At 41.6% G+C, this 27,970-nt stretch overlaps 1 protein-coding gene across 4 annotated transcripts; it reads left to right on the forward strand.

Annotated features, from left to right (window-relative positions):
• Positions 1-27,670, forward strand: CRTAM (cytotoxic and regulatory T cell molecule). 4 transcript variants are annotated; one of them, XM_025893402.2, is made up of 11 exons: positions 1-201; positions 2,080-2,169; positions 8,045-8,191; positions 10,909-11,061; positions 13,149-13,292; positions 14,452-14,613; positions 19,129-19,209; positions 21,573-21,656; positions 23,422-23,568; positions 25,169-25,255; positions 27,018-27,670. In XM_025893402.2, exons 2-11 carry the CDS (start codon positions 2,124-2,126, stop codon positions 27,146-27,148), a joined length of 1,182 nt encoding a protein of 393 aa, XP_025749187.1. In that variant the 5' UTR covers positions 1-201; positions 2,080-2,123; the 3' UTR covers positions 27,149-27,670. The 4 variants fall into 4 exon arrangements, with proteins under 4 accessions (XP_025749187.1, XP_025749186.1, XP_073759968.1 ...); XM_025893401.2 differs by lacking the exon at positions 1-201 and adding an exon at positions 1,202-1,955; XM_073903867.1 differs by lacking the exon at positions 1-201 and having other exon boundaries at positions 1,202-2,169.
• Positions 27,671-27,970: the final 300 nt, after the last annotated feature.

Genomic DNA, 27,970 nt, shown 5'->3' on the forward strand with positions numbered 1-27,970 from the left:
ATCATGGCCCATGTTATATTACCAGAAGTAAACTCCTTTCCTTCTGTGCCTTGACAGGAAGCATTAGGAGATCCTATAAGGAATAGCACTCTTCCAGGTGAAAAATGTGAGAAATTATAAACTAACCGTGAGAAATTCACATCTGCCATGGGAGGCCCAAAGAGACACCTTCTACCCAGTTCCTTGGGCTTTCTTAAGGAGGTAGGAGACAGGGTACAGAAATAATGCATCACGCTAAAGCAAGGACATGACAGTACCAGGATAATCAAATGCTTAGACACCAGAGAGCCTTAAATATGAAAACTGGAGGGAATTTCATGCCCCCCCCAAAAAAAAAAAAATCAGACCAAAGACTGAAGTCTTGGCTTGTCTTCTCAGCTCTGCCATTGACTATATCACTTCAATCGAACTCCTTAGTTCTCTATTAAAAAAAAAAAAAAATGGTCGGATACAACTTATCCATTCCCTGTTTCCATAAGCAAGTCAATATATGTCAATAGAGTCAACAAGCAATTTATGGAGACTCCTCTCTGACCCCAGTCACACCAGCGGGTAGCAGAGTGAGGGCTAGCTGCTACATACCTTGATTTCTGTTCCAGAATACTGTCCGTGTTGCTCAAACTTGCCGTATGATACCCCAGAGAGCTTGTTAAACACACGGGCGGATCCTCATTCAAGTGAGATTCTGATTTAATCACTCTGGGGCTGACCCTAGCAAACTGCATTTTTTTTGGCTGGAAGCCCAAGGCCTTTCTATCATCATACAATTTGGGAAACATTACCTTATATCATATTACACCCTACAAGAAAATTCTATTTTCTCTCCTCTTTTCATTCTATCTGTTAAAATAGCTAAAATATTTGAGGGGCGCCTGGGTAGTTGGTTAAGTGTCCAACTCTTGATTTCAGCTCAGGTCACGATCTCCAGGTCATGGGATTGAGCCCCACATCAGGCTCCACGCTCAGCACAGAGTCTGCTTGAAGATTCTCTTTCTCCCTCTCCCTTTGCCCCTCCCTCTGCTTACACAGTCTCTTGCTTGCTCTCTCTCAAATAAATAAAATCTGTTAAAAAAAAAATAAGAAAAAAGGTAAAATATTTGAAAGACATTTTTGATGGATAAAATTTTCTTCACCCAAAGTATCAGTACATTTACAGAGTAACAACAGTGATTTTTGTTTTTAAATTTTATTATATTATTTTTTAAAGTAATCTCCACACCCAAGTGAGGCCTTGAGCTCACCACCCCAAGATCAAGAGTCACATGCTCTGCCAACTGAGCCAGCCAGGTGCTCCATCATTTTAATTAGAACCAGGGACAATTATTTCCTTTATAATTTTCCTAACATTGCAGTCTAGACTATTTTTTAACCATAAATTAGTATTTTGTTGTGTGGCCTAGAAAAAATGAAATAGTATATCTCAATTTGCCCAATTAATGATAATTAAAAACCAAAATGGTTCATTTGCCTATTGTCACCCCCAACTATGTCATATTCTCCTTAAAAACAAGGAATTTATCTTTTATACAGGATATCTTAGAACAATCCATGCTAGATGGCTGGATAGATGTAGATGGATGGGTAAGTGGATGAATGGATAGGTGGGTAGGGTAGACTGATACAGATTCTTTAAATGATCAAATAATGTGAATGAATGAATTCTGCCCCTGACAACCATTATACACAGTTGTCAGAAATGAAATATTCACAAAGGTTCAGCCAAAATTGTCCTGTTATCATGGTGTAATACTCTAGAGAAGTGACGACCAGTTTACATCACCACACAGGGAAATTTTAATCTCTCTCCCACCCCTCCTCCCCCGAAAAGCCTCACAACCTAGTTGATTTACCAGTACTACCCACGTGTGGCAGAATGATTTGTGCCACCAACACATCACTCACACCTCTCCACCATCGAGATGACACATGCGGTCCCCTAAATGTTCCACCCGGAGGTATTTTGGGGGCAGCGAGCCAAGAGGGGGCTTCCAGAGCCAAGGGAGGCATTGAGACACATGAGGTCACGGAGCTGTTACCTCTCCCCCTTCAAAAGAAACCACTCTGCTCCCTTCATTTCAGAATCTAGAGGAAGTTGACAAAGTGTGACAACAGCACAGCACACTATGTGGTGGAGACTTTGCAGCTTGCTGGCCTGGTTCCCCTTACAAGGTAAGGACTTCGAGCTCATTTCTGATGATACTCAGTTGACCTGGTATTTTACCAAATCTACCTATCAGTCAACTGCATTCACAGAGGACCTACAGCAAGAAGACAACCCAGGTAAGTGTGTGATTACTTTCCAAGCTACACCACCATCATACATGCAGGGATGTTACTGCTTTATTTAATCTCTTGTTCAATTGCTAATAAGTATAGGAAGGGCCACCGTAGCATGTGCCCTGTGGCGTATATGTTATGGCAAAATGCAACAAGCTCATTAGGCTCTGTCTCTTAAGTGCATACCAGGTAGAAGGGCATCAGTGTGGGATTTTAAAAGCTTCCTTGCTGTATAAGCCTTAGCCAGATAATTTAAGTTCTCTAAAAACTCAGTGTCTGCATCTTGAAATGAAGAGACGATTAATAATGTTCAACGGCCGAACTCCCTGGATTTTTAAAGGGATCAAATTTCAAAATGTGAAAGCACTTTGAAGATGGCAAAGTGCTCTAACTCTTCATTAGTTCAGAGATAATAATGAGCCCCATGGAAAATTCCTGCTTATTTTTTCAGTCAGTTATACTTTACATTGTATTATAATTCTCAAATTTGATCTTGGATGCTTACTGAATTCTAATGTAGCATGATAAAAATTTAAGACACTGTTACCTTTTTAGCACAGGTCAAATTATTCCTGATCAAAAGGGGGGCAGGGTGTAGGTGTCTCTAGATCTCTGATTGCAACTTGTACCAAAGTCTTAAAAAAGAAGCCATGCCTAAATGTATTGCTTGCTTGTTGTGTGTGTTTCCAAATATTGAACTGAATTATAGTTATGTTTCAGGTAATGCACCCATCCTTCTAAATCTGCATTCACCAGAGAACTGCATCTGAATGACACAATTTTAAAAAACTAGATTTCCTATTTTATGTAGTATTTCAATTTCCTATTTTATACAATTAAATTAAGTGCTTTCTTTTTTCATCCCTATACTCTGAGGCACTTAATATGAATTCAATATTTGGTAATAAATAATATTAGTTTCTTCAATAAGTGGCTTAAAGAAACAGCTCATATATTCAGGAAAAGTACATTTAGACAGCTAAAATTAGAATGTTTTCAATTATTCCAAAGTTTAAAGCCTTTAACTGACTTCCACTTTTTGAGCCAAGTTGGCATCCTATTACACTGTTTATTACTGAATATATAGATGTCCACGTTTTTAGCCATTAATTCAACTATACTTAAAATCTTTTTTAAAAAGATTTTATTTATTTGAGAGAGAGAGAGAGAGAGAGAGCATGAGGAAGAGGGTACAAGCAGGAGGGGAAGGGAGAGGGAGAAGCATACACCCTGCTGGAAGCCTGACATGGGACTCGATCCCAGGACCCTGAGATCATGACCCAAGTCAAAGGCAGACACCCAGCCAACTGAGCCACCCAGGCGCCCAATACTTAAAATCTTATTTTGGAAAAAAATTAAATTAAATTAACTCTTCCTTTGTGTTAGGTCCTGGGACTGTAAAATGAATGAATGGCAAACAACTTCTCTATGAGAAGTTTGCAATCTCCATGCAGAGAGATACTTGTAACCAAATATAAAGCACTGTGCTAAGTGCTATATTCCAAGTCCATTCAAAACCTTTAGGGATCTGGAGGAGAAGGCAGGTCATTGGGGGGAAGGAGGAGGCTAAAGACTGGTTAGGCAGGTTTGACAAAAGTGGTATAATTTGAGTTGAGTCTTGGAGGAGATAAGAAAGGTAACCAGGCTGGTGGCGCCTGGGTGGCTCAGTCAGTTAAGTGTCCGACTCTTGATTTCAGCTCAGGTCATGATCTCAGGGTCGTGAGATGGAGCCCTGCATCAAGCCCTGCATCGAGCCCTGTTTCGGGCTTCTCACTGGGCATGGAGCCTGCCTAAGATTCTCTTGCTCTCCTTCTCCCTCTGCCCCCTTCCCCCGCCTCTAAAAAAAAAAAAAAAAAGTATCCAGGTCAATAGAACAGCATGGACAAAGGCAAAGTGTCTTCTTGAGCCTGGACCTGGCCGTGGTTGGTGACCACATTAGATACAAGCAAACAGTGGAACAGAGCAGGTGGTCTATCTGTGCTAGGTGTGTATGGAGCCTAGGGAGACACACTAGAAATGATGAGTTCCAATGGAACATGACAAGTTTGGGGTCCCTGCAGAATAGACTTGTTCTGTTCTGGAGTTTTTAAATTTATTGCATGCAATCATGGGCTACTAAGGTAAGGGGGGAAAAGGAACATTTTACTCTTTCTTCAGTCTACCATGCTAACCTCTTGTAGAGGGGAGATCAGACAATGCAACTCCCAAAATCTTGGGGAAAACCAAAAGGAATCTTAAGAACTGCATAGGTTTCCTCTATGCATGCTTTGGTAGGTGGTTGTGACTGCTCCTTAGCCTTTTGCTTGAGGGTCAGTCACATGTGCTTTGGGGTGAAGCCACTGAACTGGTAAGACCATCAATTCATGAAGGTGGGGGTGGAGATGATGAAGGGCAGAGGTTCTATTTCCATATATAAACCAGTCACAATCTATAACCCCAGAGTCAACCAGCAGCCTCATTTAACACATGGCCTTGCATGGATGGACGAATCTGGTCAGAAGTCAATAATCCACTCAGTAAACATGACCCGCCAGCAGTAAGGGAGGACCTCCCAGGAGAAACTCCATAGCTATTCACTGCCACACTTTGCACGCTTAGCATCTCTGGAGCCATGTAGGTGCTAACTCTGAAGCCCAGCCAGGGAGCCTAGGAAGTAGGCACACAACACTCAGGATCTACACGAGAAAGGCTAAGGGTGCATAAGGATATCTGTGTTTTTAGAGCCTGCAGGGGAGGAAGTGGTGAGCAAGGAAGGTAACCCACACCCCTCCTTCTGACAAAGAAGGTGAAAGTTTGACTCCAAACTTAGACAAAAAAATATATACATATAAAAGATGAGTTCCAGTTTAGTTTGCAACGGCAATGAGAGAATCCTGGGGAACTTGCCCTTAGAAGACGTACCATCAAAATACAGGTACAGGGATCTTCGTCTCCTAACCTTTAGCAGAGCTAGACACACCGAACAACATTTGTAAGCACTCACAGCTGAAGCAGTGTGTGTCTGTGGCTTCTCTCTGGGGCTATTCTTCCTTTCTACAATGATCTCCTGTCTCTAAATCAAACATGGTGTCTACATGATAACACTGAAAGAGAAATCAGCCTGTAAAGCTAAAGGCAAGGCTTGGAGCAGAGAAGAGGAAACAGCAATTATTCTATGCCTCAAACACAGCCCTTTCCATGTGAAACCCAGGCATTCATAGTTGTGGTCAGCAGACTGATATTAAATTCTCAACAAGAGCAAACACTAATCTTAGGAGATACAATTCTTTAGCATGTGCTAAAAAACCACCCTATATTTCATTACAATGTTTTAAACATTGTAAGAATCACATAACAACTTAATTCAAAAACACACATCCTAAGAAAAAGACATCTTTAAAATGGAAGACAATTTATTCATAAACAGGCTACAGATAAATCTCACCACTCCCATTTCCCCAAACGCAGGCTTCCTGTCTAGACAATCACTTTGCCAAAGGTAAGAACATGGGCAAAACTTTTTAGTATCAACTTCTGGCCTGAAGGATGAAATTAGGGCATGTTTCTTTAACAGTGGTCTTTATTCTATCACGGATTCAACATCGTAACTTCCCTCCTGTCTCTCAGTATTCTTATTAACAACAGGAGACCAAAGATATCTGTCCATCACCTGCTCTATGCTGCCATCATGAAAGCTCGTATTAAACCATTATTTTCAAGCTCACACTGTGATACATTCTGTAAGGAATGAATTTTAGAGAAATATAAAATAGTCACTGCCCTCTAGAAACTTCAATCTGTGGGAAGCAGGATAATGCACAGGAACTAGAAAGTAAAGCAAGAATCAAGATGGGAATGGTTATGGAAGCAATGGAAGGTAGATAGTTCTAGATTTAATTTCTTGGCTCAGAAGCTCCTTAACCTTAGAAGAAATTCCACTGTCATTTCAAAGCATCTCTACTAATATTATCTTTATTACTCACTTATGGATTGATTTTATAGATGAAAATATTTCCAAACGACCCAACCTCAGCAGAATTCTGGGCTTATGCTTCAATGCTCTTATGAAAACACAATATCTTTTTATGGGCTCTTCATTGTTCATTACAGTATAGGCTGATGATACGGGTATTTTTCCATTAGAACTCAAGCAAACTTTTTTCCCATGAACGTCAATACAAATACAATACAACAATTCTGGGTTATTATTGCCAGAGGCTAGATTGAAATTAATGACCTAGAAATGGAACAAACTAAAAAGTCTACACCAATTAATTCCCAGGGCTCTCCAAAGCATTTCCTAATACTTGAAATTTATCACAAGGAAATAAACTCCTTGTTTCTTTCTCTCTCTTCTTTTTTTAAGGTCTAAGATGATGCAGTAAAACTCATTGCATTTGCTATTCATAATTTATAACCCCACAGCATTCTTCTGTTTATGGAAATGTTTTGTACTTTCATTGATAAGACTTGTCTAGGCCTCAGAAAAAAAAAAGAATTTTTTTTAATTTAAAACTTGAAGAAATAACAGATGGCAATAAATGTGCCAAATCAGCAGTAAAGCCAATTTATTTTATTTTTTATCCATTTCCTTTTTGGGAGATTGCATTTGCAGCTGCTTACAACCAATTGTTTATCATTCTCTGGGGGTTGTGATTTTGGGAAATTAGACTCTCATGTTTGCCTGGAGAAAGTGTTTCTGTAGACAATTGAATTGGAAGAGATCTTAGAACATTCTTCCTCTAGCATAGAAACTCTTTTGCAGGTGGGGCTTACCTACTCCCTGTGAACACCACTTGGAATCCTAGACACATAGCTTATTTTTTTTTAAGATTTTATTTATTTATTTGACACAGAGAGAGAGAAATCACAAGTAGGCAGGCAGGCAGGCAGAGGGAAAGGGAGAAGCAGTCTCCCCGCGGAGCAGAGACCGATGCAGGGCTCGATCCCGGGACACTGGGATCATGACCTGAGCCGAAGGTAGACGCTTAACCGACTGAGCCACCAAGGCGCCCCTAGATACACAGCTTATACTTAAAGCCACAAGTCACTTGTCTCACAAATTGAGACCAGAAAGGCTGACTCTTCTGGGGTCTCATTATTTAAACAATCTGACCTAGTTACATGACCATGGGCTCTGAAGCCCACAGACATGGGTACAGTTCCCAGTCCCAGGACCTGTGTGAACTTCAGTCTCTATTCCTTCATCTAGAGAGCCAGCAAAATAAATCTTTCTTCATAGGGTTAGTTCAAAAAGTTAAATTAAATATAGGTTAATGTGGCCTGGCAGAGTTCCTGGCATATGAGAGAGCAAGTGCCCAATAGATACTGTTCACGATTTTCCTTCTTTCCTATCAAAATCCCAGCCCTTCATTCAGACCTCCTTCAGGAGACATCTTACTGCTCCTACGTACGGTGTTTGCTCCTTTGTATTGATTCGGGTTTTGTTTCTTAAGAACTATGTAATGAGGAGCACCTGAGTGGCTCAGTCGGTTAAGCATCTGACCCTTGATTTTGGCTCAGGTCATGATCTCAGGGTCGTGAGATCAAGCCTCACATTGGGCTCCATGCTGAGCATGGAGCCTGCTTAGGATTCTCTCTCCCTCTCCCTCTGCCTCTGCCCCCCTCCCCGTGTGCTCTCTCTCTCTCTCACACACACACACCAAAAAAAGTATATAATGAATGACTGAATAAATGAATGAGGTTGTGTTGAGAATAAGTCCCTGCCGTGCCTTGGGAGTGTGTCTTGGCCCATGCCAGCCTGACTGTCCCCAACTCTCTTCTGCAGAAGCCTTTCTGACTAACCACAGAGAAAGAGTCACCGTGGAGGAAGGCCAGACACTCACCCTAAAGTGTGTCATTTCTCAGGGGAATACCACCTCCCTGCAGTGGCTGACCCCATCAGGGTTCACCATTTTTTTAAATGAGCATCCTGGTAAGTGAAAAAAAAAAAAAAATCACCACCAGACCTCAACCTGTGGGATTTTCCAGACAGACAAGTTGGTGGGATAGAAACCAACATGAGTCACCCAAACAGTGGGCTTGGCCCACCTTCTATTACATGGGGATCACACCCAGAGGCCTATTACTTTACACAGGGCTGCTTTTTCTGACGGGAAATCTGAAATGGAAACCCCACCGGAATGGTTGGTGAAGGGGGCTCAATTACAAAGCACCTTTCCATGCCCACACCTCACCCCCACATCACTGTTTTACTCTCAGCACCCATGAAACTGCCAACAGCACCAACGACAGGCTGCACACAGACTTGAGGCCCTTTGTCCTCCTGCAGCTAACACCATTGCCCCACATCTGGAGCCGGCTGCTTCGTTTTCCCTCTGAGCAATTCATAGTCACCTCACAAAGCTCCCTTGCAGAGATCCTCTTTTCTCCTGTTGGTCTCAGCACAAAAGCAAGATTGCTGAGCAGCTGAGCAACGGACAGGGCCCACTACTTTGGAAGGGAGGGCAGTCATTCCTATTTTCACAAACACACATTGAGTCCCAGATGCCCGAGATGGAAAGGCACTCTCCCCCCAGCCCCTTCATCCCCCGCCAGTTTTATTGAGATATAATAAACACGTAACACCTTATTAGTATAAGGTGTACAATGATCTAATATTAGGTATTTACTGCAAAATAACCAGCACAGGAAGACTAGTTAACATCCATCACCTCACACACTCACATGGTTTGGTTTTTTTCTTAAGGAAAGGGATTCTTTTTTTTTTTTTAACGAATTTATTCATTTATTTGAGAGAGAGAATGAGAGAGAGATCATGAGAGGGGGGAGGGCCAGAGGGAGTCCCCGCTGAGCAGGGAGCCCGATGCGGGACTCGATCCCGGGACTCCAGGATCCTGACCTGAGCAGAAGGCAGACACTTAACCAACTGAGCCACCCAGGCGCCCAAGGAAAGGGATTCTTAAAGGTCTATTTAGCTCATCTCTTTGGGCAGGATTTTACTAATCCCTCCCCTTCATAATGAGACCATTGTATATCTCCATTTAATATTCTGAACTGCCAAATACTTGGAAAAGTCTCCAAAACAGCAAATTTCATTCTGTTTTGTAAAAGCAGAGCCTCTAAAAAAGTTGATATGCTATGAAACATTTTTTTTAAGATTTACTTATTTATTTTAGAGAGAGAGAGAGAGAGAGAGCACATGAGCAGGAGGGGCAGAGAGAGAGGTTGGGAATCTCAAGCAGACTCTGCACTGAGTGTGGAGCCCAGCACGGGGCTTGATCCCAGGATCCTGAGATCACGACCTGAGTAGAAAGCAAGAGCCAGAAGTTTAACCAACTAAGCCACCCAGGCGCCCCTATGCTATGAAACATTATTACATGCCGCTACGTCCAACATAAACTAACCATATATTTCAAGCTAAATAAACTATTTAGAACCAATAAAGTAAGTAGATGTTAATTGTTAAAAGTTCTCAGAGAAAAACTTTGAGTAGAGATCATTCCTGTTAAATAATGCTTTCTCTTGTTTTGGTTTGGTTTTTAGTAAACTGGGAGAAGATGGGCACTCTCAAATTTCTACATCAGAGTACCTTAACTGAACTTGGTGATGCTCAACCAACAGTTGAGGGTCAAGGGTCATTCTTGCCTTCCAGGGGACATATGGCAATGTCTGGAGAGAGTTTGGGTTGTTATATCTGGAGAAGGGCAGGGGGCATCTAGCATCAAATGAGTAGCGAGGCCAGGATTGATCTGGCTCTAAAAGTCAATAGTGTTGAGGTTCAGATGCCTGAATTCTAGCTCAGGTACCATCAGTGTCCCAGGACACACAGCCATTATTTCAGATGACAAACAACCTTTCTTGGTCAGCCATTCAAGGCTTTAACTATTTTAGGCTTGTTCATGTTACAAATCCAGAGAGAGAGGGAGACAAAACCACTCATTTCAAGAAACTCTGGTTTGCTAAGGGACCTATGACCTAAGACAGAAATCCCAGGTCAATATAGAATCAAAAAACAAAACAACAACAACAGAAAAAAAAACCCAAACACTTGCTATAATCTTTAGGAAACTTCAAATAATAACAAACTTCTAAAAAATTAAAAATAAAAGGGGCTCCTGGCTGGCTCAGTCGGTAGAGCATACACCTCTTGATCTCAGGGTTATGAGTTCAAACTCCACACTGTGTGTAGAGATTAACTTAAAAATGAAATCTTTAAAATTAAAAGGCACCCAAATGGAGTGCTTTTTAGATAGTGCAGGGATAGCCATGCATTTTATCTTCCATTCTTCACATCCATTGTGACAGGACAACCTCAAATCAATCAGATTTCAAAGAGGTAAATTTACTGGGGCATTTTTCATAATGTGAAAAAATGAAAAAAAAATTAATCATCCTGTACCCCGAACCCTTCACCAGCATAGTGTTAATTTCCTACGTGCACAAGAAAAGCAAATGGTTTATTTCGCAGATCCCAGTATCAAAATATTTCATTTCCTAAACAAATGTTGCGCTATTGAGAGGCATCCAGCTGGGAACACTAGAATTTGGAAGGCAGCTCAATCGAAGATGTGACATTTGTTCCGTCAAAGTGTGAAATTCAAAAACTATTCCTGCAAATAATCAGTCCACTGAGAGACTGTATTCATCTGATCGCTTTCTTCCTAACAACTCTTTTTCCCTCTTGTCCAGCCTTAAAAAATTCCAAATACCAGCTTCTTCATCACTCCACCAATCAGCTCTCCATCAGCGTGCTTAATGTCACCCAGCAAGATGAAGGCGTGTACAAGTGTTTACATTACAGCAACTCCGTGAGAACAAAGGAAGTAAAGGTGATCGTGCTAGGTAGGTGCCTGACAGCCAGCAAACCCAGCACGGGAGTGACAGACTTAGGAACAGGACAGATCATTCTTAAACTTCACATTTTAGTTAGAAATATTGCCTAGAGCAAAGCATTTTCTTGGGCACCTCTACCAACTTTTGTTGAAAGGAAAACAGAAGGGAGTATTTTGACTGGTGAGCCCTAGATGAAAATGTGACTTTGTGAAATTTGTCTTTGGCATCAATGAGGTTTCCTGTCTAAGGAACTAAGAGAAAGGAGAATTGATACTTGATAAGCTGCTACTATGTGCCAGGCACTGTGCTAAGCTCCAAGGAGTCAAAGAGGAATCAGGCATGATCCCCACCCACAAGGAGTTGGCACCCTAGTCTAAGCAGCAAAACATGCGTGTAAATAAAGTAGAACCTAACAACAGCATATCCTAAGATAGAATGAATTCAGAGGTAACTGCACCGGACAATTGGCTCACATCCTCTGCCAAAACCAGGTCCTCTCCTCCGGTGGGAGGTGGGTTTGGGAGGTGTGGATAGGAAGTGACAGCCTCCTGGGACTCACTCGGTTCTGTGGATGATCCACTGTATTCAGTGTAAGCCTTGCTGTCTTTACTTTTCTGCTTTTTGTGATGGAACAGATCAATTATAAACATCACTTTTTATTGATCTCTAATTCAGATCAATTATACACATCATTATTTATTGATCTCTAAGTGACATGATTCCACATATCACAAATGAATGTCTTAGGCTTCTTCTGTTGAATTAATATAGCATGGGGCCTGCCATAAAGTAAAGGCGCGGTGACAAAGTATCTGGGAAGGAATGGCTCCCTAGGGGTATTGAGAACCGATGGGACTCAGCCCACCTTACTGGTCACCGCTCAGAGCACTCTGGCTCACGCTGCTTGTGTGCCCTTGTAGGCTCTTCTCACACTCCCCGCATACGTCTGTCACTACACTTAACGCATGATCTTTTAACTAACAGCTTAGCGGCTGAGTCTATCACCAGACAGTTAGCCCCTCAAAGGGCTTTATCTTTTCCATATTTCTACTGCCAGCTAACACATCCCGTGCATACTTGGAGCTGACTTTGCAATGTCTCAATGGCAGATAAATGAGCAAATCAACGTGAAAGTGTGCTGAACCAAAGTGTGAAGTAGAATGGGAAAGAGGAAGAAGTTAGCCTACTTAAAAAGTATACTTGACCCTTGAACCACACAGGTTTGAATTGTATAGGTCCACTTATATGCAAATTTTTTTAAATAAATACAGTCTGGTACTATATTTTCTCTTCCTTATGGTTTTCTTAATAACATTTTCTTTTCTCTAGCTGACTTTATTGTAAGAATACAGTGTAGAATACATATAACATACAAAATAGGTGTTAATCAACTCTTCATGTTATCAGTAAGGTTTTCCATCAACAGTAGGCTGTTGGTTAAGTTTGGGGGGAGCGAAAAGTTATACATGGATTTTCAACTGTGTGGTGGTCAGGGGAGGTGTCAGTGCCCCTAATCCCCACATTGTTCAAGGGTCAACTCTTTTTCCAGGACAGGAATAGGAAAAATAAGGACAAATGGGCCCTTGGTAAGAGAAATGCATCTTTGCTATTAGGAGGGGACAGAACTCACTCACTTTGAGTCAGACACTCGTGCAAGTCTAGAACTGAAACAGCCAACTCATAAAACAATTCCTTCGTGTCACAGACAAGGAAATTGATCCACCAAAACCTGAGGGACATACAATGGTGCTTACAATAACCGGTGGCAGATGGAACCAGACTTCAGGTCTGTACTCTTCACCTACTACTCTACCAATCAAATAGAGTCAGATAACAAATGTGAAAACTGTTGCACCATTGGGAATTTCTAGGGACTAATCATACACTGAGTAACAAGCAATGTGGACTACTGCCAAGGTAGCTTTACAAGTACATAAAAGCCCTGTAACTGTATTCTGGGGAAGATCAAGTTAAAAAAAAAAATGCCCCTTGTTTAGACCATACACTACAATGATCCCTATAGATTATCAGACTCCATGCTTTACTGGGATGTGTAGACCTGCTCACTGAGCAAAGAAAAATCAATTCTCTTCCAGCAACACCTTCCATGCCAACTCTAGAAGCTTCAGTTATCAGAATGCAAAATGGAAAACCACACGTTACACTTAAATGCTCCACCGTGAGAAGTAAGCCCCCTCCGCAGATAACCTGGATTTTAGGGAATGGCATAGAGCTCTATGGTAAGTAGGGACATGGTGCTCTTTCCTCCTTTGTTTTCCTTCCTACTTAAACTTCCAAGGCATTTTTAAATCCTCTGGCACCCTCTGGTGGTATCAGGTGCCAGAAAATAACATTCAGTAATTTATCAGTTTTTTCCAAATTAACTTTATAACCTATCGATATTGTGCCTTCATCTTGAAAACCTATCACAAATAATATGATTACATGCCTATACTTAAAACAAAGTAGAAACCTAAAATGGGATATTACGGTTTCTTAAAATTCAACATAATTTCATATATAGGTACGATATAGCTATTCCCTCAGCCTGAACTTTTCAGCAGCCATAAATTTGAAAATACACTTAACATAATGCTTGTATATTGGAACAGGTAGGCTCCTCCTTATAAAGTACACTACGATGTCATACCCTCAATAAAAATATTATGGTACCAGGCACCTGGGTGGCTCAGTCGGTTAGGCGTCTGCCTTTGGCTCGGGTCGTGATCTCGCGGCGATCTCGCGGTGAGATCACTCACCTCCGGATGGAGTCCCGGGTCGGGCTCCCCGCTCAGTGGGGAGTCTGTTTCTACCTCTCCCTCTGCCTGCTGCTCTGCTTACTTGTACTCTATCTCCTTGTCAAACAAATAAATAAATAAAATCTTAAAAAAATATTAGGGTACCAAAGAATCTACACTTTGATAAAGCAGGGTTCAATTGACTGAAGCAAGATAACTAATGGTCATGCTTGAGAAGTGTTTATAGTTTGTTTACATTGTAACGTATGTTGCATTGGATTTTACATAATCAGAGAGAGATCCGGTCCAATGACAATTCTACATCATTATAAGACCTCTCCTTTCATTTGCCTTATTCATTCACCCTGAGTAAGGTCTTGGGTCTTTGTGTTTGACGACATCAGGCTGTCCTTGTGTAACCACGATAAGCTTTGGATTTTTTTCCAGTAGTGAAGGCTTACAGAAACCTAACCACTGCTATTCAGCTGCTTCCCCCTGTGACTGGGCCAAGCATGTACAAGGCAGCTGACCAAATCTAGAATAACTTAGAAGTCTAACAGTTTTGCCAAGATGTCAAGGCCATCGGTCCCTGAGAGAACCAAACCCACCCAAGGGTACTAAGTAGCCACAACCTCATGCACCTCTTTAATCCGCTCCATAGGTGAAACCCACCATGAATTTGAAACTGATGGGAAGAAATGTAACAGCAGCAGCATCCTCAGAGTCCACACATTGGACAAAAGCTCAACAGTAGACTGCGTCATCCGACACAAAGGCCTACAAGGAAGAAAACTGGTAGCACCCTTCCGATCTGAAGACTTGGGTAAGAAGAACTAATGATTGTCTTTTTCATTTAATTTACCTTAACATTACACTGTCAAAAAAAATTAAATGGAATGGGAAGAGTCCTTCAGAGCGAGATCACTGTCCACAAAGCTCTCCTCAACAGCAAATTCCTTTAATGATTGAAATTTCTCCAGCTGAGCGTCATGGTGCACCTGTTCCAACATTCGGACCCCCAGTTGTGCAGAAAGCCTAGCAGGGCGCCATATGCAAATAGCATTATGCTTGCTTTTTGATAATGCCAGCCGGCATAACTTGGCCAGTTTATTGCAGTCATGTTTTCAGAAAGGTCATCTGAAGCATACTTTACCTTTGTAGTCAACCCAAAAGGAGATAATAGCAACTGAAATAAACCTAAACTTGTCAACATTATTTTATGTTAATATAAAACACTCACACAGTCAAATCAAGCCGTGATTCCCCTTTAGATTTATTTGGTTATAACTGTTTCGCAGGTTCTAGTTTAACCATGTTACTATTCTGGGCAGAACAAATATTAGTAAATAAAATGCCAAATAGTAAATGTGAAGAGGCGTTGCCTCCATTTTCAGAATGTGTTCTCCGATTCCCTCATCAAAAGCAAAAAATAATAATTTTGAAACTCTAGAAAACTTTCTTTTTGAGAGAGAGAGAGAGTAACCATGAGTCGAGAGGGAGAGAGAATCTCAAGCAGGCTTTATGCCCAGCACAGAGCCCGAAGCAGGACTCGATCCCATGACCCTCAGATCATGACCTGAGTCGAAATCAAGAGTCGGATGCTTAATCGAATGAACCACCGAGGTGCCCCTAGAAAACTTTGTGAGTCAACATGTATCTAATAAGGAGTAACATGAATCACGCATCTATAATTAATAAGACTCCGACCTTCGTTATTTTATAAGGTACTTCTCAGTGTACAAGGAATTCCTCAAGTGCAAGGATTCACTCACACTAGCAAAGGAAGGGGCTGCTGGATGAGGATACATTTATTGAGAAAGCTGTTCATGAAATAACTGCTAAATGCAAGGCACTGGTTAAAGAGAACACCATCATGGGAAAAGCGCTCTGCAGTCCTGTGAGGGCTGCTGCTGTGGCTCCCTCACTACCGCACACTTTCCACCAGTCACTTTCTCATCAAACCAAAACTAGCAAGTCTTGAGGAAGCCGCATCTAGAAGACAGGCTCGCAGACTGGGCTGGCTACTATAATCTGACACATAGCCCTGCCTCTCCATGACTCATCCCCTCCAGCCTCTACGGTCAGCGGAGCATAGCACGTGGTCGGGGCGGGGGGCTGCTCCTGAAAGATACTCAGATTTTTTTAAAGATTATTTGAGAGAGAGAGAGAGAGAGCACGAGGGAAGGGGCAAAGGGAGAGAGCGAATCTCAAGCAGATGCCCCGCTGAGTGTGGAGTCTGATGCAGGGCTCCATCTCACAACCCTGAGATCATGACCTGAGCCAAAACCAAGAGTTGGACGCTCAACCGACTGAGCCACCCAGGCGCCCCAGAATCTGAATAGATTCTTAAACAAAAGAACCAATGATATTGGAAAAATACATATTTTTACTCTTCAGCTATTGTTCAGGCCAGCTACAAAAATTACTCCGGAGGGGAAATCACAGTTTCTTCTCCATTATGGCCATAGTTCTATAGGACTCAAAATGATAGCCATAAAATGTTTCTAATAATAATAGGATAAGACTTAACTTTTATTTCTATCTAACTATCGATTATTATTTAGCACTCACTGCCAGATCTCCATTAAGTATTCGAAGAGCAACTCCAATATCAGCTGTTGGTGGCTTCCATATGTTAAATGGCTTTTTTTCCCTTCGGCAAGTGACTACGCTGACATACAGATATTACACATGGTTTTTTTTTTTTCTTTTCATTAACCCATAATGTATTATTTGTTTCAGGGGTACAGGTCTGTGATTCAACAGTCTTGCACAATTCACAGCGCTCACCATAGCACATACCCTCCCCGATGTCCATCACCCAGCCACCCCATCCCTCCCACCCCCCATCACTCCAGCAACCCTCAGTTTGTTTCCTGAGATTAAGAGTCTCTTATGGTTTGTCTCCCTCTCTAGTTTTGTCTTGTTTCATTTTTCCCTCCCTTCCCCTATGATCCTCTGCCTTGTTTCTCAAATTCCACATATCAGTGAGATCATATGATAATTGTCGTTCTCTGATTGACTTATTTCCCTTAACATAATACCCTCTAGTTCCATCCATGTCATTTGCAAATGGCAAGATTTCATTTTTTGCTGGCTGCATGATATTCCATTGTATATATATACCACATCTTCTTTAACCATTCATTTGCTAAAGGACATCTAGGCTCTTTCCATAGTTTGGCTCTTGTTGACATTGCTGCTATAAACATTGGGGTGCATGTGCCCCTTCTGATCACTACATTTGTATCTTTGGGGTAAATACCCAGTAGTGCAATTGCTGGGTCATAGGTAGCTCTATTGTCAACTTTTTGAGGAACCTCCATACTGTTTTCCAGAGTGGCTGCACCAGCATTACACACGTTTTGTTCATCCAAGAAGTTTAAAAAGTTTGATTAGCTGACGATGCTTTAAAACACATTTACAAGTAAGGATTCTGACCCCTTTCATTCCCACACTCTGCATGGAAGGACCTGGGAAAATAAAGATCAGACAAGCACCATATCTGGGGATGTGAGTGGTGTCTTCCTTTGAAAAATCCACACTTAGATGCTTGTGGAAGTGTGATGCTTGGAGAAGGAGAACAGAGCAGGAATAGATCGGACCCTTTTCAAAATGATTTACTTCATTTATTTAGTATTCCAAATGAAGAATCTTGATTTCCTATTACTTAACTGGAGGTGGGATTAAAAAACAAAACAAAACAAAAAAAACTTGAGCAATAGTTCTCAAACTTATGGATTTTGAGACCCCTCTTTACTTCTACAAATAACGGAGGACCCCAAAGAATTTTTACTTAATGAATTGTATCTGTCAATATTTACATATTAGAAATTAAAACTGAAAAATGTTTAAATACTTATTTATTTAAAAAATAATTAACCACTACATAGAAACAGAAATGGTATATTTGTGTGGAAAAATAACTGTACTTTGCAACACCAAAATGTTAGTGAGAAAAATGGCACTGGTTTTCATTCTGAAATCTCTTTGGTATCTGGTTTAATAGAAAACAATTAGGTTTGGGGCGCCTGGGTGGCACAGTCTGTTGAGCGCTCGACTCTTGGTTTTGGCCCAGGTCATGATCGCAGGGTCTTGAGATTGAGCCCCGCGTTGGGCTCTGTGCTCAGTGCAGATTCTGCTTGAGATTCTCTTTCCCTTTCTTTGATTAAATAAAAAGCTCAGAGTGCCTGGGTGGCTCAGTCATTAACCGTCTGCCTTTGGCTCAGGTCATGATCTCAGGGTCCTGGGATCGAGCTCCGCATTTGGGCTCCCTGCTCAGCGGGAGCCTGCTTCTCCCTCTCCCACTCCCCCTGCTTGTGTTCCCTCTCTCACTGTGTCTCTGTCAAATAAATAAATAAAATCTTTAAAAAAATAAAAAGCTGAGAAGCACTCACAGATTCCATAAAAACATTACCCACCTGTCACATATCAGTATCAATATTTATAAAATTTCAGACAGCTTTTCTATACACTCCCTGGTTGCAGGCCTGTTCACTGGTCAAATCTATGCTAAGCTGAATGTGTGGAAACATCCCCAAACATTATTTTGTTTGTTCTGTTTTGCTTTTTAAAGAGAGAGAAGGGAGGAAGGGGCAGAGGGAGAGAGCAAATCTTAAGCAGGCTCCTCGGCCAGCATGGAGTCCAATGCAGGGCTTGATCTCACGACCCTGAGATCATGACCTGAGCCAAAATCAATAGTTGGACACTTAACTGACTGAGCCACCCAGGCGCCCCAAACATCGTTTCACATTATACAATATTACATTTGTAAGCATTGTGCTTAATAAATAGCAAAGCACTGTGCTAAGCATGTTGTATGAATAAAATTAATTTTTGCAAAAAAACTCCAACGATAAATGCCGTTAGTAGTTCCATTTTACAGGTAAGGAAAAACTGAGCATTCAAGAGACTGGGCATCTTGCTCAAACTCACTCGGCAGCAAGTAAGTTAACAGCATCAGAATTCAACCTGTGACTGACTCCAAGGCCACTTAACGAATAAATAAGGATGGAGATAGGTGACTGGGCAGATAGACAGAAGGACTTACAGGTAGATGGAGGTAGAGACAGCAAATAGCCTTTGCATACTATTGTGAAACACAGTGCTCCGGATGCAGCCTGCTGTCCTTCTCAGCCAGGCAGCCTAGCAGATGGGCTAGCAGCAGGATAGAGATTCAAAAACCAGAGCAAAAGCTGTAGAACACGTAGTGCTGAGGTTTCCGCAGAACCTTACAAGCAGGTAGCAGCCACATACATTCTCCAACCTATTGTCCCGAGCACCATGTGGGTGAGACTGTTCTCTGTAGTTGCAGATTTCTGTTTTTCCCCTTTCCTAGTTACGGATCAAGAGACGGCTTCAGACGCCCTGGAGAAAAGCTCCCTGTCCTCTCAAGACCCTGAGCAGCCCACTAGTACTGGTAAGTGTCAACCCATTAAGATTTAATAAAAAAAAAAAAAAATCATGCCTCTTTGGAAAGGGCCATTTTTCCAATTCTCATTTCTAAGATTTTTTTTTAATTTTGACCTTTTTTTTTAAGTGAGGGAGAGAGAGAGGTGGGGAGTGGAGGGCAGAAGGAGAGGTAGAGAGAGAGAATCTCAAGCAGGCTCCACACCCACCATGGAGGCTGACACAGGGCTCCATCCCAGGACCCTGAGATCATGACCTGAGCTGAAATCAAGAGTTGGACGCTTAACTGACTGAGCCGCTGAAAATTTAACTTTTAATAAGACTAGGCAGGGCACCCTGCACTGGCTCTAGCTTAGTGCTGTCTTGGAGGAGCTCCATACCAGCAGTGTTCCCTTAGTGGGATGGGCTTCAGGGTAACTAATACCTTGTAAGTTCAGCGCTATTTTGCTTGATACACACACACACACACACACGTGCACACACGTGCACATGCGACTGTGACATTTGAATTTCCTCTGCAGTAAAGGGCAAGGTTGAATTCATTTACGGAGAGACTCGTTTCTTTGTTTTCTCATCCGGAACAGACCAAACACAAAATAAAGACTTGATTTCAGCAACAGCGGGCAAAGAAGCAGGATCTGGAGATGTGGGGCCTTTTGCCATTGAATAACAAAATCACCTTTGAAAGCATATCAGTTACTTGGCTGTCAAGAACTCAGATAGTTTTTGATGACAGGATTGAACTCTAAATGCAGAATTTAGAAAGCCTGGGTTATAATTCCAGTTTTTTAGACAGTGAACCCCCTGGACGGTTAGCTCTGGGCAATGATCATGTATTTATCTTTGTATTTTACCTGGCATAGTATCTGACACTAGCAGGTACTCAGAAAATGCAGTGTAGGGGCGCCTGAGTGGCTCAGTTGGTTAAGCAACTGCCTTCGGCTCGGGTCATGATCCCGGAGTCCCAGGATGGAGTCCCGCATCAGGCTCCCTGCTCAGCAAGGAGTCTGCTTCTCCCTCTGACCCTCCCCCACTCTCGTGCTCTCTCTCTCAAATAAATAAAAAATAAAATCTTAAAAAAAAACAAAAGAAAATGCAGTATAAATGAATAAATACACGTATGAATACTTTCATTTGTAATGGTGTTTCGAGCAAGAGAGCTTCATCCAAAAAGGGCATAAACTCCTATATGTCCTCTTTTTTTGTTTCAAATAGTGTGTCTCCAGGAATTTCCTTGAGTGGAATAAGAGCTTTCATATCATTATCATGTTCATAGCTCTGAGTATCAGATCACGTTCTTAAACATTTTTTATCTGGAATAACACTTAAAGGTAAATGTTTGGGGCTTTCAAACACCGATAAAAACAATATGTACCATCCAGTTTTTTGAAGGGCAATGGAAATTGAAAATGATCGGAAGGGGCGCAGCCGTAACACTTGCTTTAATAATCCAGTATTTTTAAGCATGTTTAGAATCTACTTGTCTTTAAATTGGCTTACAGCGCCCCTAAACAACCCAATTTTCTGCTCTGCTTTTTCATAGATAAGATTTAATACAGTTTCTAAATTTCCTTTCAGCTTTCAATTTCTACGATTTTATTACTGTTAATAATACCCATTTCCAGCAGAACGGGTGGTTTCATTCCCCGCGGGATCCACACAGTGGCGCTGTGTAATGGGCTAAAAAGCAAGAGACGGGTGGAGGCCAGGAAGAGGGAGGATGAGCAACAGAATCAGAAAACGCAATCTTTCATGTTTACGGCTTCTTGCACCTAGCAAAAGCATCACAGTATATGCCCCTTCTAAGGGGGAGAGGCAAGCAGAGGTTTGAATGACAAGGGAGCCTATTTTTCAACATAAAAATCATTGCTTCTCAGGCTGCTTGGGATGCCGATCTTCCATGCCCTGGTGTTATCTTGCACCATTCTGAAGACCTTCTAATTGGCCCGATTCAGGAAGCAAGCATAAAACAGTGCACTTTGCATTCTGAATTTCAGCATTGGCTCTGTCACGTATCAGGTCCATGACTTCAGACAATGTACTTAGCTTCTAGAAGCCTCTATTCAGAGCTGCAGTGAGAAAACTGCCGAATGCTCTGTTTGGGGCTGAGCCCAGAGCTGGTGTTCTGTAAACATCTACCTTTTAAAAATAAGGCGAAATGAGCCTGGCGAAATCAGCCATTTGCAACTATTTCTGGAAGAAGTCAGTGGTTCAAAAATGGCCTTTTTTTTTTTTTTTTTTTTTTTTTTTTAAGGAGGACAACTTAGTTTGGTTTCCAAAGCTGCTCTGCTGCTTTGGGATGGCTGTGTATATATACACACTATTCATATACAGTCATATGTATGTATCATGTCTTAATTTCTTTCAACTTAGTTGCGGTAATGGAAGATTCTAGGACAACCGAGAGTGACAAGGAAGAGAAAGAACAAACCACTCAAGACCCTGACTTGGCCAGTGGTAAGCATCCCCCATAGCATTTAGAATAAACACTTGACATTTTAACCTCTTAATCAATAAATCCAATGGCCTTTTTCAGTCCCCATTTTTCTTGACCTCTCTATTGGTTAATCACTCCCTTGTTCCTTGACTTAGTTGTCTCCCTGGCTTCCTTGACACACTCTGCCTGGTTCTGTGACTTTTTGCCAACCACTCTTTCTCTGTGTCCATCAGAGAACTTCCCTTCTTCCTCTGGATTCTTATATGTGGATACATTTCTGACTTTACTTCTCCATCCTTGATTCTTCCCTTAATTCTTAAAGAGTTTACCCATTCCCAGGGTTGTTCCTATTGCCACGAGGCAGAAGATTTCCATATTTACACTTCCAGAACAGGCCCCTGAGAATTAATTGCTGTTTCATTCCATCTCCTACATCCCTGTTGCTGGATTTTCTGCCATCTCCTTGAACTCAACATCACTAAAAACCAAACAGCACCTTTTCCCACAAAACCACCTCAACCGAATGATCACACAGGCCCCAAATTTTGGTGTCATCCTTCATTCCTGTGTATGTGTGTACACACAAACACATAGAAAATCAGTCCATCTCCAAAGACTTTTGAGTCTCCTCTTCCAGAATTTTGTCGACTATCACTGCAACCCCTGATCTAGACCCTCATCATCTCCTGCACAAGTCCTATGACTTCAGTTTCTCCTCCTGTGGTCCATTTTTAGGACTATGATCAAAACACCCCTTTGCATTCTTCACACCTGTGTTCAGAAAACATCTGTGGCTCTCCCTGTCTACCACGCGGAGTGGGAGCCTCAAAGCCTCCAACAAGGGCCCTCCATCCCCTGCCTCTGCAGTCCTGTCTCTAAAGTCCCAGGAAGAACACACATTTTTCTCCGACAACATCATCCCATTTTGACTGCCCTGCCCTCAACGACCTGAACTGCCCCTGAAGAAAGGAAAGGCTTCATCTTCCCTCTCCTTACCCTTCTTTCAAGGCCAAGGTCTTCACTGAGAACTTCCTGACTAATTCAGGGACCACTCCTGCCTCTGAATCCCTGAGCACATTATGGTGTTAACACATATGGATCTAGAATTTGGCATCGATTTCTGACTTCTGTTGATTCATGTATTTGTTGCCATAGAGAGAGAACTACCCCTAAAGCACAGGAACCATGTCTTATGCAGCTCCAAGCACGATGTTGTACACAAAGCTAGTGCTCCTTAACTGCTTGTTGGTTGAGAGGGGGCCAGGACATCTGGGCAAAACTAGAGCCCATAGAATCAGAATGTGAGGTTTAGAAAGATCTTCACCTAGTTTATGTCCAATGGCCTTCACGTAGGACCACATTTAACCTAGCCAACATTCATGGATTTCATTTTATTTGCATAGTTTTTCACACTCCTTAACAACCTCTTGCTGCTTAACTACACCTTGCCAAAAAATCAGTCCTTACAGCTCATTTAAGTCCCCTGACTATAATTTAAGTCAATATTCTTGCGTGTTTTCTCTACAAATGAAACCTCACAGCTTCAATCTCTATGTAACTTCAGAGCATTTTTCAAATTACCTCACAGAATTGCTTTGTTTGTATGCCCGTTGGCTTGTTTTCAGAGAATAAATAATGTGAATCTCTTTCCCTTCAGGGTAAAGCTCTCTTTTTACCCGAGTTGCCTATCAGCCGACACTACATTTTGAAAGCATTGTGCAAATTCCTCAGTAACAAAAACAAACCAACCTTGAACTGTCTAAATTCATTTCATTTTCCGTACAGAAGCCAGTCTTCAGTATGTGGGGGTGATAAGGAGGAAAAACGGCATTCTGCTGCTCACCCTTGTGTCCTTCCTCATCTTCATACTCTTCATCATTGTCCAGCTCTTCATAATGAAGCTTCGGAAAGCGCACGTGGTGTGGAAAAGAGGTGAGTGGCAGAGGACCCGATGGGGCGCTCCAAGGCGCCATACCACGGGGCTAAGACAAAGGAAATTCTGCCAACTAAAGCCTTTCTGTTAGATGCTGCACAGTCTGTTGGATAAGTGTTGCCATTCAAATAAGCAATTGTTGGTTTTGCAGTAAATACAGAATGTGAATCTCCAGGGGCTATAATCAAAGAGTGCGTAACCAAGAGAAATTACAGTAGCTCTGGGAATTGACATTAAATTATAAAAGCTTCTAGTCACAAAAGGATCCTGAGTGGAAAACTCAATCATTCATTCAGAAAGCATTCATTGAGCACTTCTTGTGTGCCAGACGCTGTTTCAGGCGTGGGGGATACTTCTGTCAACAAGAGAGACCAGGTCCCTGCTCTCAAGGAGTTCATATTCCAAGGACAGCAAATCAAAGTTTGAATATAGACTGTTTGGGTTCTGTTCTTACTTTGAAAGAATGTATTCAGCTTCCCTCACCCATAATATGTGAGTAATGTTTCCTAAGCATTCTGATTAAAAAGTTATCATTGGCAACTATATATATATGTATATATGCCATATATACATATATAATTTATCTACCATGGAAGGTACCTATTAAAATGCATAGATTCAACACATATCAGGGCTGGAAGGGACCTTAGAAGTTATCCAGAATAACCATCTACTCAATTCATTCCATCTGTGTGTACCAGGATAAATCCCCTCCTTAATTCTGAGTGATTATTTAGACCTATGCTGCCCAATACAGTGGCCACAATATGGCTATTGAGCACTTGAAATGTGGCTAGTCGCTTTTGAGAGGTGCTGGAAGGATAAAATAGACACCCAACTTTGAAAGCTCAATACACACACACACACACACACACACACACACACACACGAATGTAATATGTCTAATAATAATATATTGGATCTACTAGGTAAATAAAATAATTATTAAATTAATTGCATCTGCATCTTTTTGCTCTTTGAGCATGGCACCTAGAAAACTTAGAATTACGCACGTGGTTCGCATTCTAGTGGTGCTGGACATCGTTGATTAAGCCATGTACGACTCCAACATCTCCAAGTAGCTGAGATCTCATTATGTCCCAAGGCAAAATACTTCCCTTTTGAATGGCTCTCTCCCTACTGAAAATACAACTTCTTCTAGTTTGATGTCAATCTCTCTATATATTCAGCTGGACTAACTTTCATCATAAACAGACCTAGAGACAGGGTCTGGTTTTTCAGCTCTACCTGTGCAATAGGCAAATGCCACAGTATTGTTTCAAAATCTCCCATTAATCCTTCATCCCCGTAGTTCTCTAAGGGCTACTGGAATTGTCCCATCTCAGAGAACAATACTTGATTCTAATCTGTGGTCATTTGATTCCCACAACTCTTACGCTGCCTAGCGCAGTGCCTGTAGGAATCAGAGCAAAAAACAAAAACAATTCTCGGAATGAATGAGGACATGAGGTATGCAGGGGCGAGTGGTAAGTCCACTATTGTGCAGACAGAGGGCTCGTCTTATTCAAACATACCTTTGTACATATAGGTGATGTCTGGGGCACTCGAAATTAATAACATAGTTTTCTTTTCTTGCAGAAAACGAAATCTCAGAACACACTCTAGAAAGTTACAAATCCAGGTCAAATAATGAAGAAACATCATCCCAAGAGAAAAAGGGCCAAAGTAAGTCAATTACATGACCTCAAATTTGAAAAATGAGGTTAATTTGTTGCCTTTAAGGAGGAGGGTAAAAATCAAAGTCTGATTTTTAACACTAGAAAGTCAATCAACCTAAATCATCTCGTAGAACACAAGTAAACCTTCCAAAAATGAAAACTAGCGACCATGAAGTTCCTATGGCTGCAGATATGCCCCCATGGGAAGCCATCCATGAGTTCTTGATGTCACATGCAGGCACATGCTGGGACCATATGTCCCTCTTGTGCTCCGGGGATCTTACATACATCTTAACAATCCAGCACTTTCCACACCCCATACCATCTGGTCATTTCTGATGTGTTGATTTAGCTACCACAGTCCTCCTTCAGGTGGTGAGTAGCTGGGTTTATCTATGTTGTGTCCTCAGATTCTAACACAGGGCCTGATGCCAATGGAGTGTCGATACATTTGTGTTGAATAAATGAACACAAGGCTTAACTGATTCAAGCAGACATATTTTGGGTCTTTTGATGACTCCATTGTAGCTTCTCAAGCAAAATATGTAAAGAAAGTGAAAGGAAGAGTTTCTAAAAGGAGATTGTGTATGTGCACATGCCCATGTGTGCATGTGTGTATTCTTGACAAAAATCTAGTACAGAGCATCTGGTACTACAAGAAAGCAAGAATCTTCTACCTTTCTTTCAACCATTTTGGTTCCTCCATTGCAAATTAACTCATTCCACCTGCTGAGAGTTGCAAGCTAGGCAGAAAAGCTTAGCTGCTAGTTTCTATTGGTTTCATTGAGGTTTTTGTAGGAAGCTGGCCTTTCACAACACCTCTGCCTTTTTTTTTTTTTTGTTTTGACCGCTTTGACCCAGTAAGGTGTGAAGTGGAAAGAATCGCTGTACTAGCTGGGACAGGAGAAGAAGAGGGCAAACCGTGAGAACTGGGGGTGGAAGAGGGAAGTGTGTGCAAGGCGCAGAGAGTCTATTGTATCGCACATGTTTCTAGAATGTCAGTGTTCTTGTCCTCGACTGGCAAGTAGGAGAATTTTGTCAGTATGACATGTTAGTTGGATGGTTTCCTATGCCATCTTTCTTAAGCAAGGGGAACCAAAACAGTGGGTGTAGAATGATAACTTTCAGCAAGAAAAGAAAAGCCCTCGGCTTAACTGTTGAACAAGGAGAAAGCCTTATGCGTCTCAACTTTAAGAAAGTTGAAAAGGACTACCTTCACTCAAGGCTCCCTTCCCAGAAAGGTACATCCCTAGGGGCTGGCCACGGATTGTGAGAGGGGCTACTTCCAACTGAGCTCCAACCTGCACTTCCAGCCTCCTTCCCTGGGCTCCCACCAACCCAGCATTTCAACTTCACTATTTTTACTCACTTAAAAGGTGTCCTCTGGAACTGTCTCCAGCCCTGCATATAGAGTTACATGGGCTTTGAGTGATCTGCCCCAACCCTATGTTTCCCATAAGCCCTGTTACTTTCAGTATGAAATTTGCTAAATACAATGTGGGGGGTTTTTTTCAGGTTTTTTTTAATAGCAGAAATGTCTATATATTTTATTTCAGGTTTATTAGTATATTTACGTAAAAAGACTTTTTAAAAAAATCGGCCCATAACAATGCATTCAGACCATTTATGATATGCATCAATTTCAGATTTGATTTTTTAAGCCATTAACATATGAACCTAAAAATACCATGTGCAATCAAAGCATCTCAAATAAATGGGTGCAGTATTGTTCAAAATAAATGGTCATCTTTGACATATTTTTCTTTCAGCTTTCCACTCTAAGAGCTACATGAACTACATCACACGGTTGTACTCAGAAGCAAAAACAAAGAGGAAGGAAAATGCACAAAATTCAAAATTAAAAGAAGAGCTCACTCATTTACCAGAGAGCATTGTATAGTGCTCTGTGCAGTAGAAAATATGATTTGGGGGGCAGCTGCATCATCACAGTGGAGCAGCCTATGGGAAGGAGCATAATAACTGTCACATGAAAAATAGACTTTGAGTGCAATGCAAGATGGTGTCCTCCCATGGCAATCTGCTCTGGATTCAGAGTCATGAAATGAGGACTGGACCGTGGACACAAAAGCTTCATAGTTTAAAAAAGAAAGGAAAAGAAAAGAAAGAAAGGAAAAAGAAAAGAAAAGAAAAAAGAAAAGAAAAGAACCTATTATGTCTGACACTACTTCAGAGCAGGAAGATTTTCCCAAGCCTTGGAGATCAGGGTTGATTTGGCCAGCAAACATCTCACCCTGAAGGGAAAAGGAGGTCCAGTTGTCCCAGAGGATCCAGTTGAGAATCACATGTTTAATTTTAGTCTCATTCAGTTTGGAACAGTTCCTTAATCTTTCCTGCACATTCATGATATTTGGGATAGTTTTGAAGATTGCAGCTTAGTGATTTTGTAAACTGTCCCACAGTTTGCCTTTGTCTGATTGTTTCTTCGTGATTAGATTCGGGATACAAAACTCTGACGGGACTGTCATGGAAGTGATGTTTTGGTTATGTCACTGTGTTTTAGTTATCCCTTTCTTGATCACTTGATGAGGGTGCTCTCTGCCAGCTTTCCCCACTGCGAAGTTCCTCTTTCCTCCTTTGTGAGCTGATACTTTGTGCAGAGATGCTTTAAAAATATGTAGATATCCTGGGCACCTGGGTGGCTCAGTCGGTTAAGCGTCTGCCTTCGGCTCAGGTCATGATCCTGGAGTCCCGGGATCGAGTC

The sequence above is a fragment of the Callorhinus ursinus genome, unplaced genomic scaffold (assembly GCF_003265705.2).
Source record: "Callorhinus ursinus isolate GAN/ISIS: 27379988/994484 unplaced genomic scaffold, GSC_fseal_2.0 scaffold19, whole genome shotgun sequence".
NCBI lineage: Eukaryota > Metazoa > Chordata > Mammalia > Carnivora > Otariidae > Callorhinus > Callorhinus ursinus.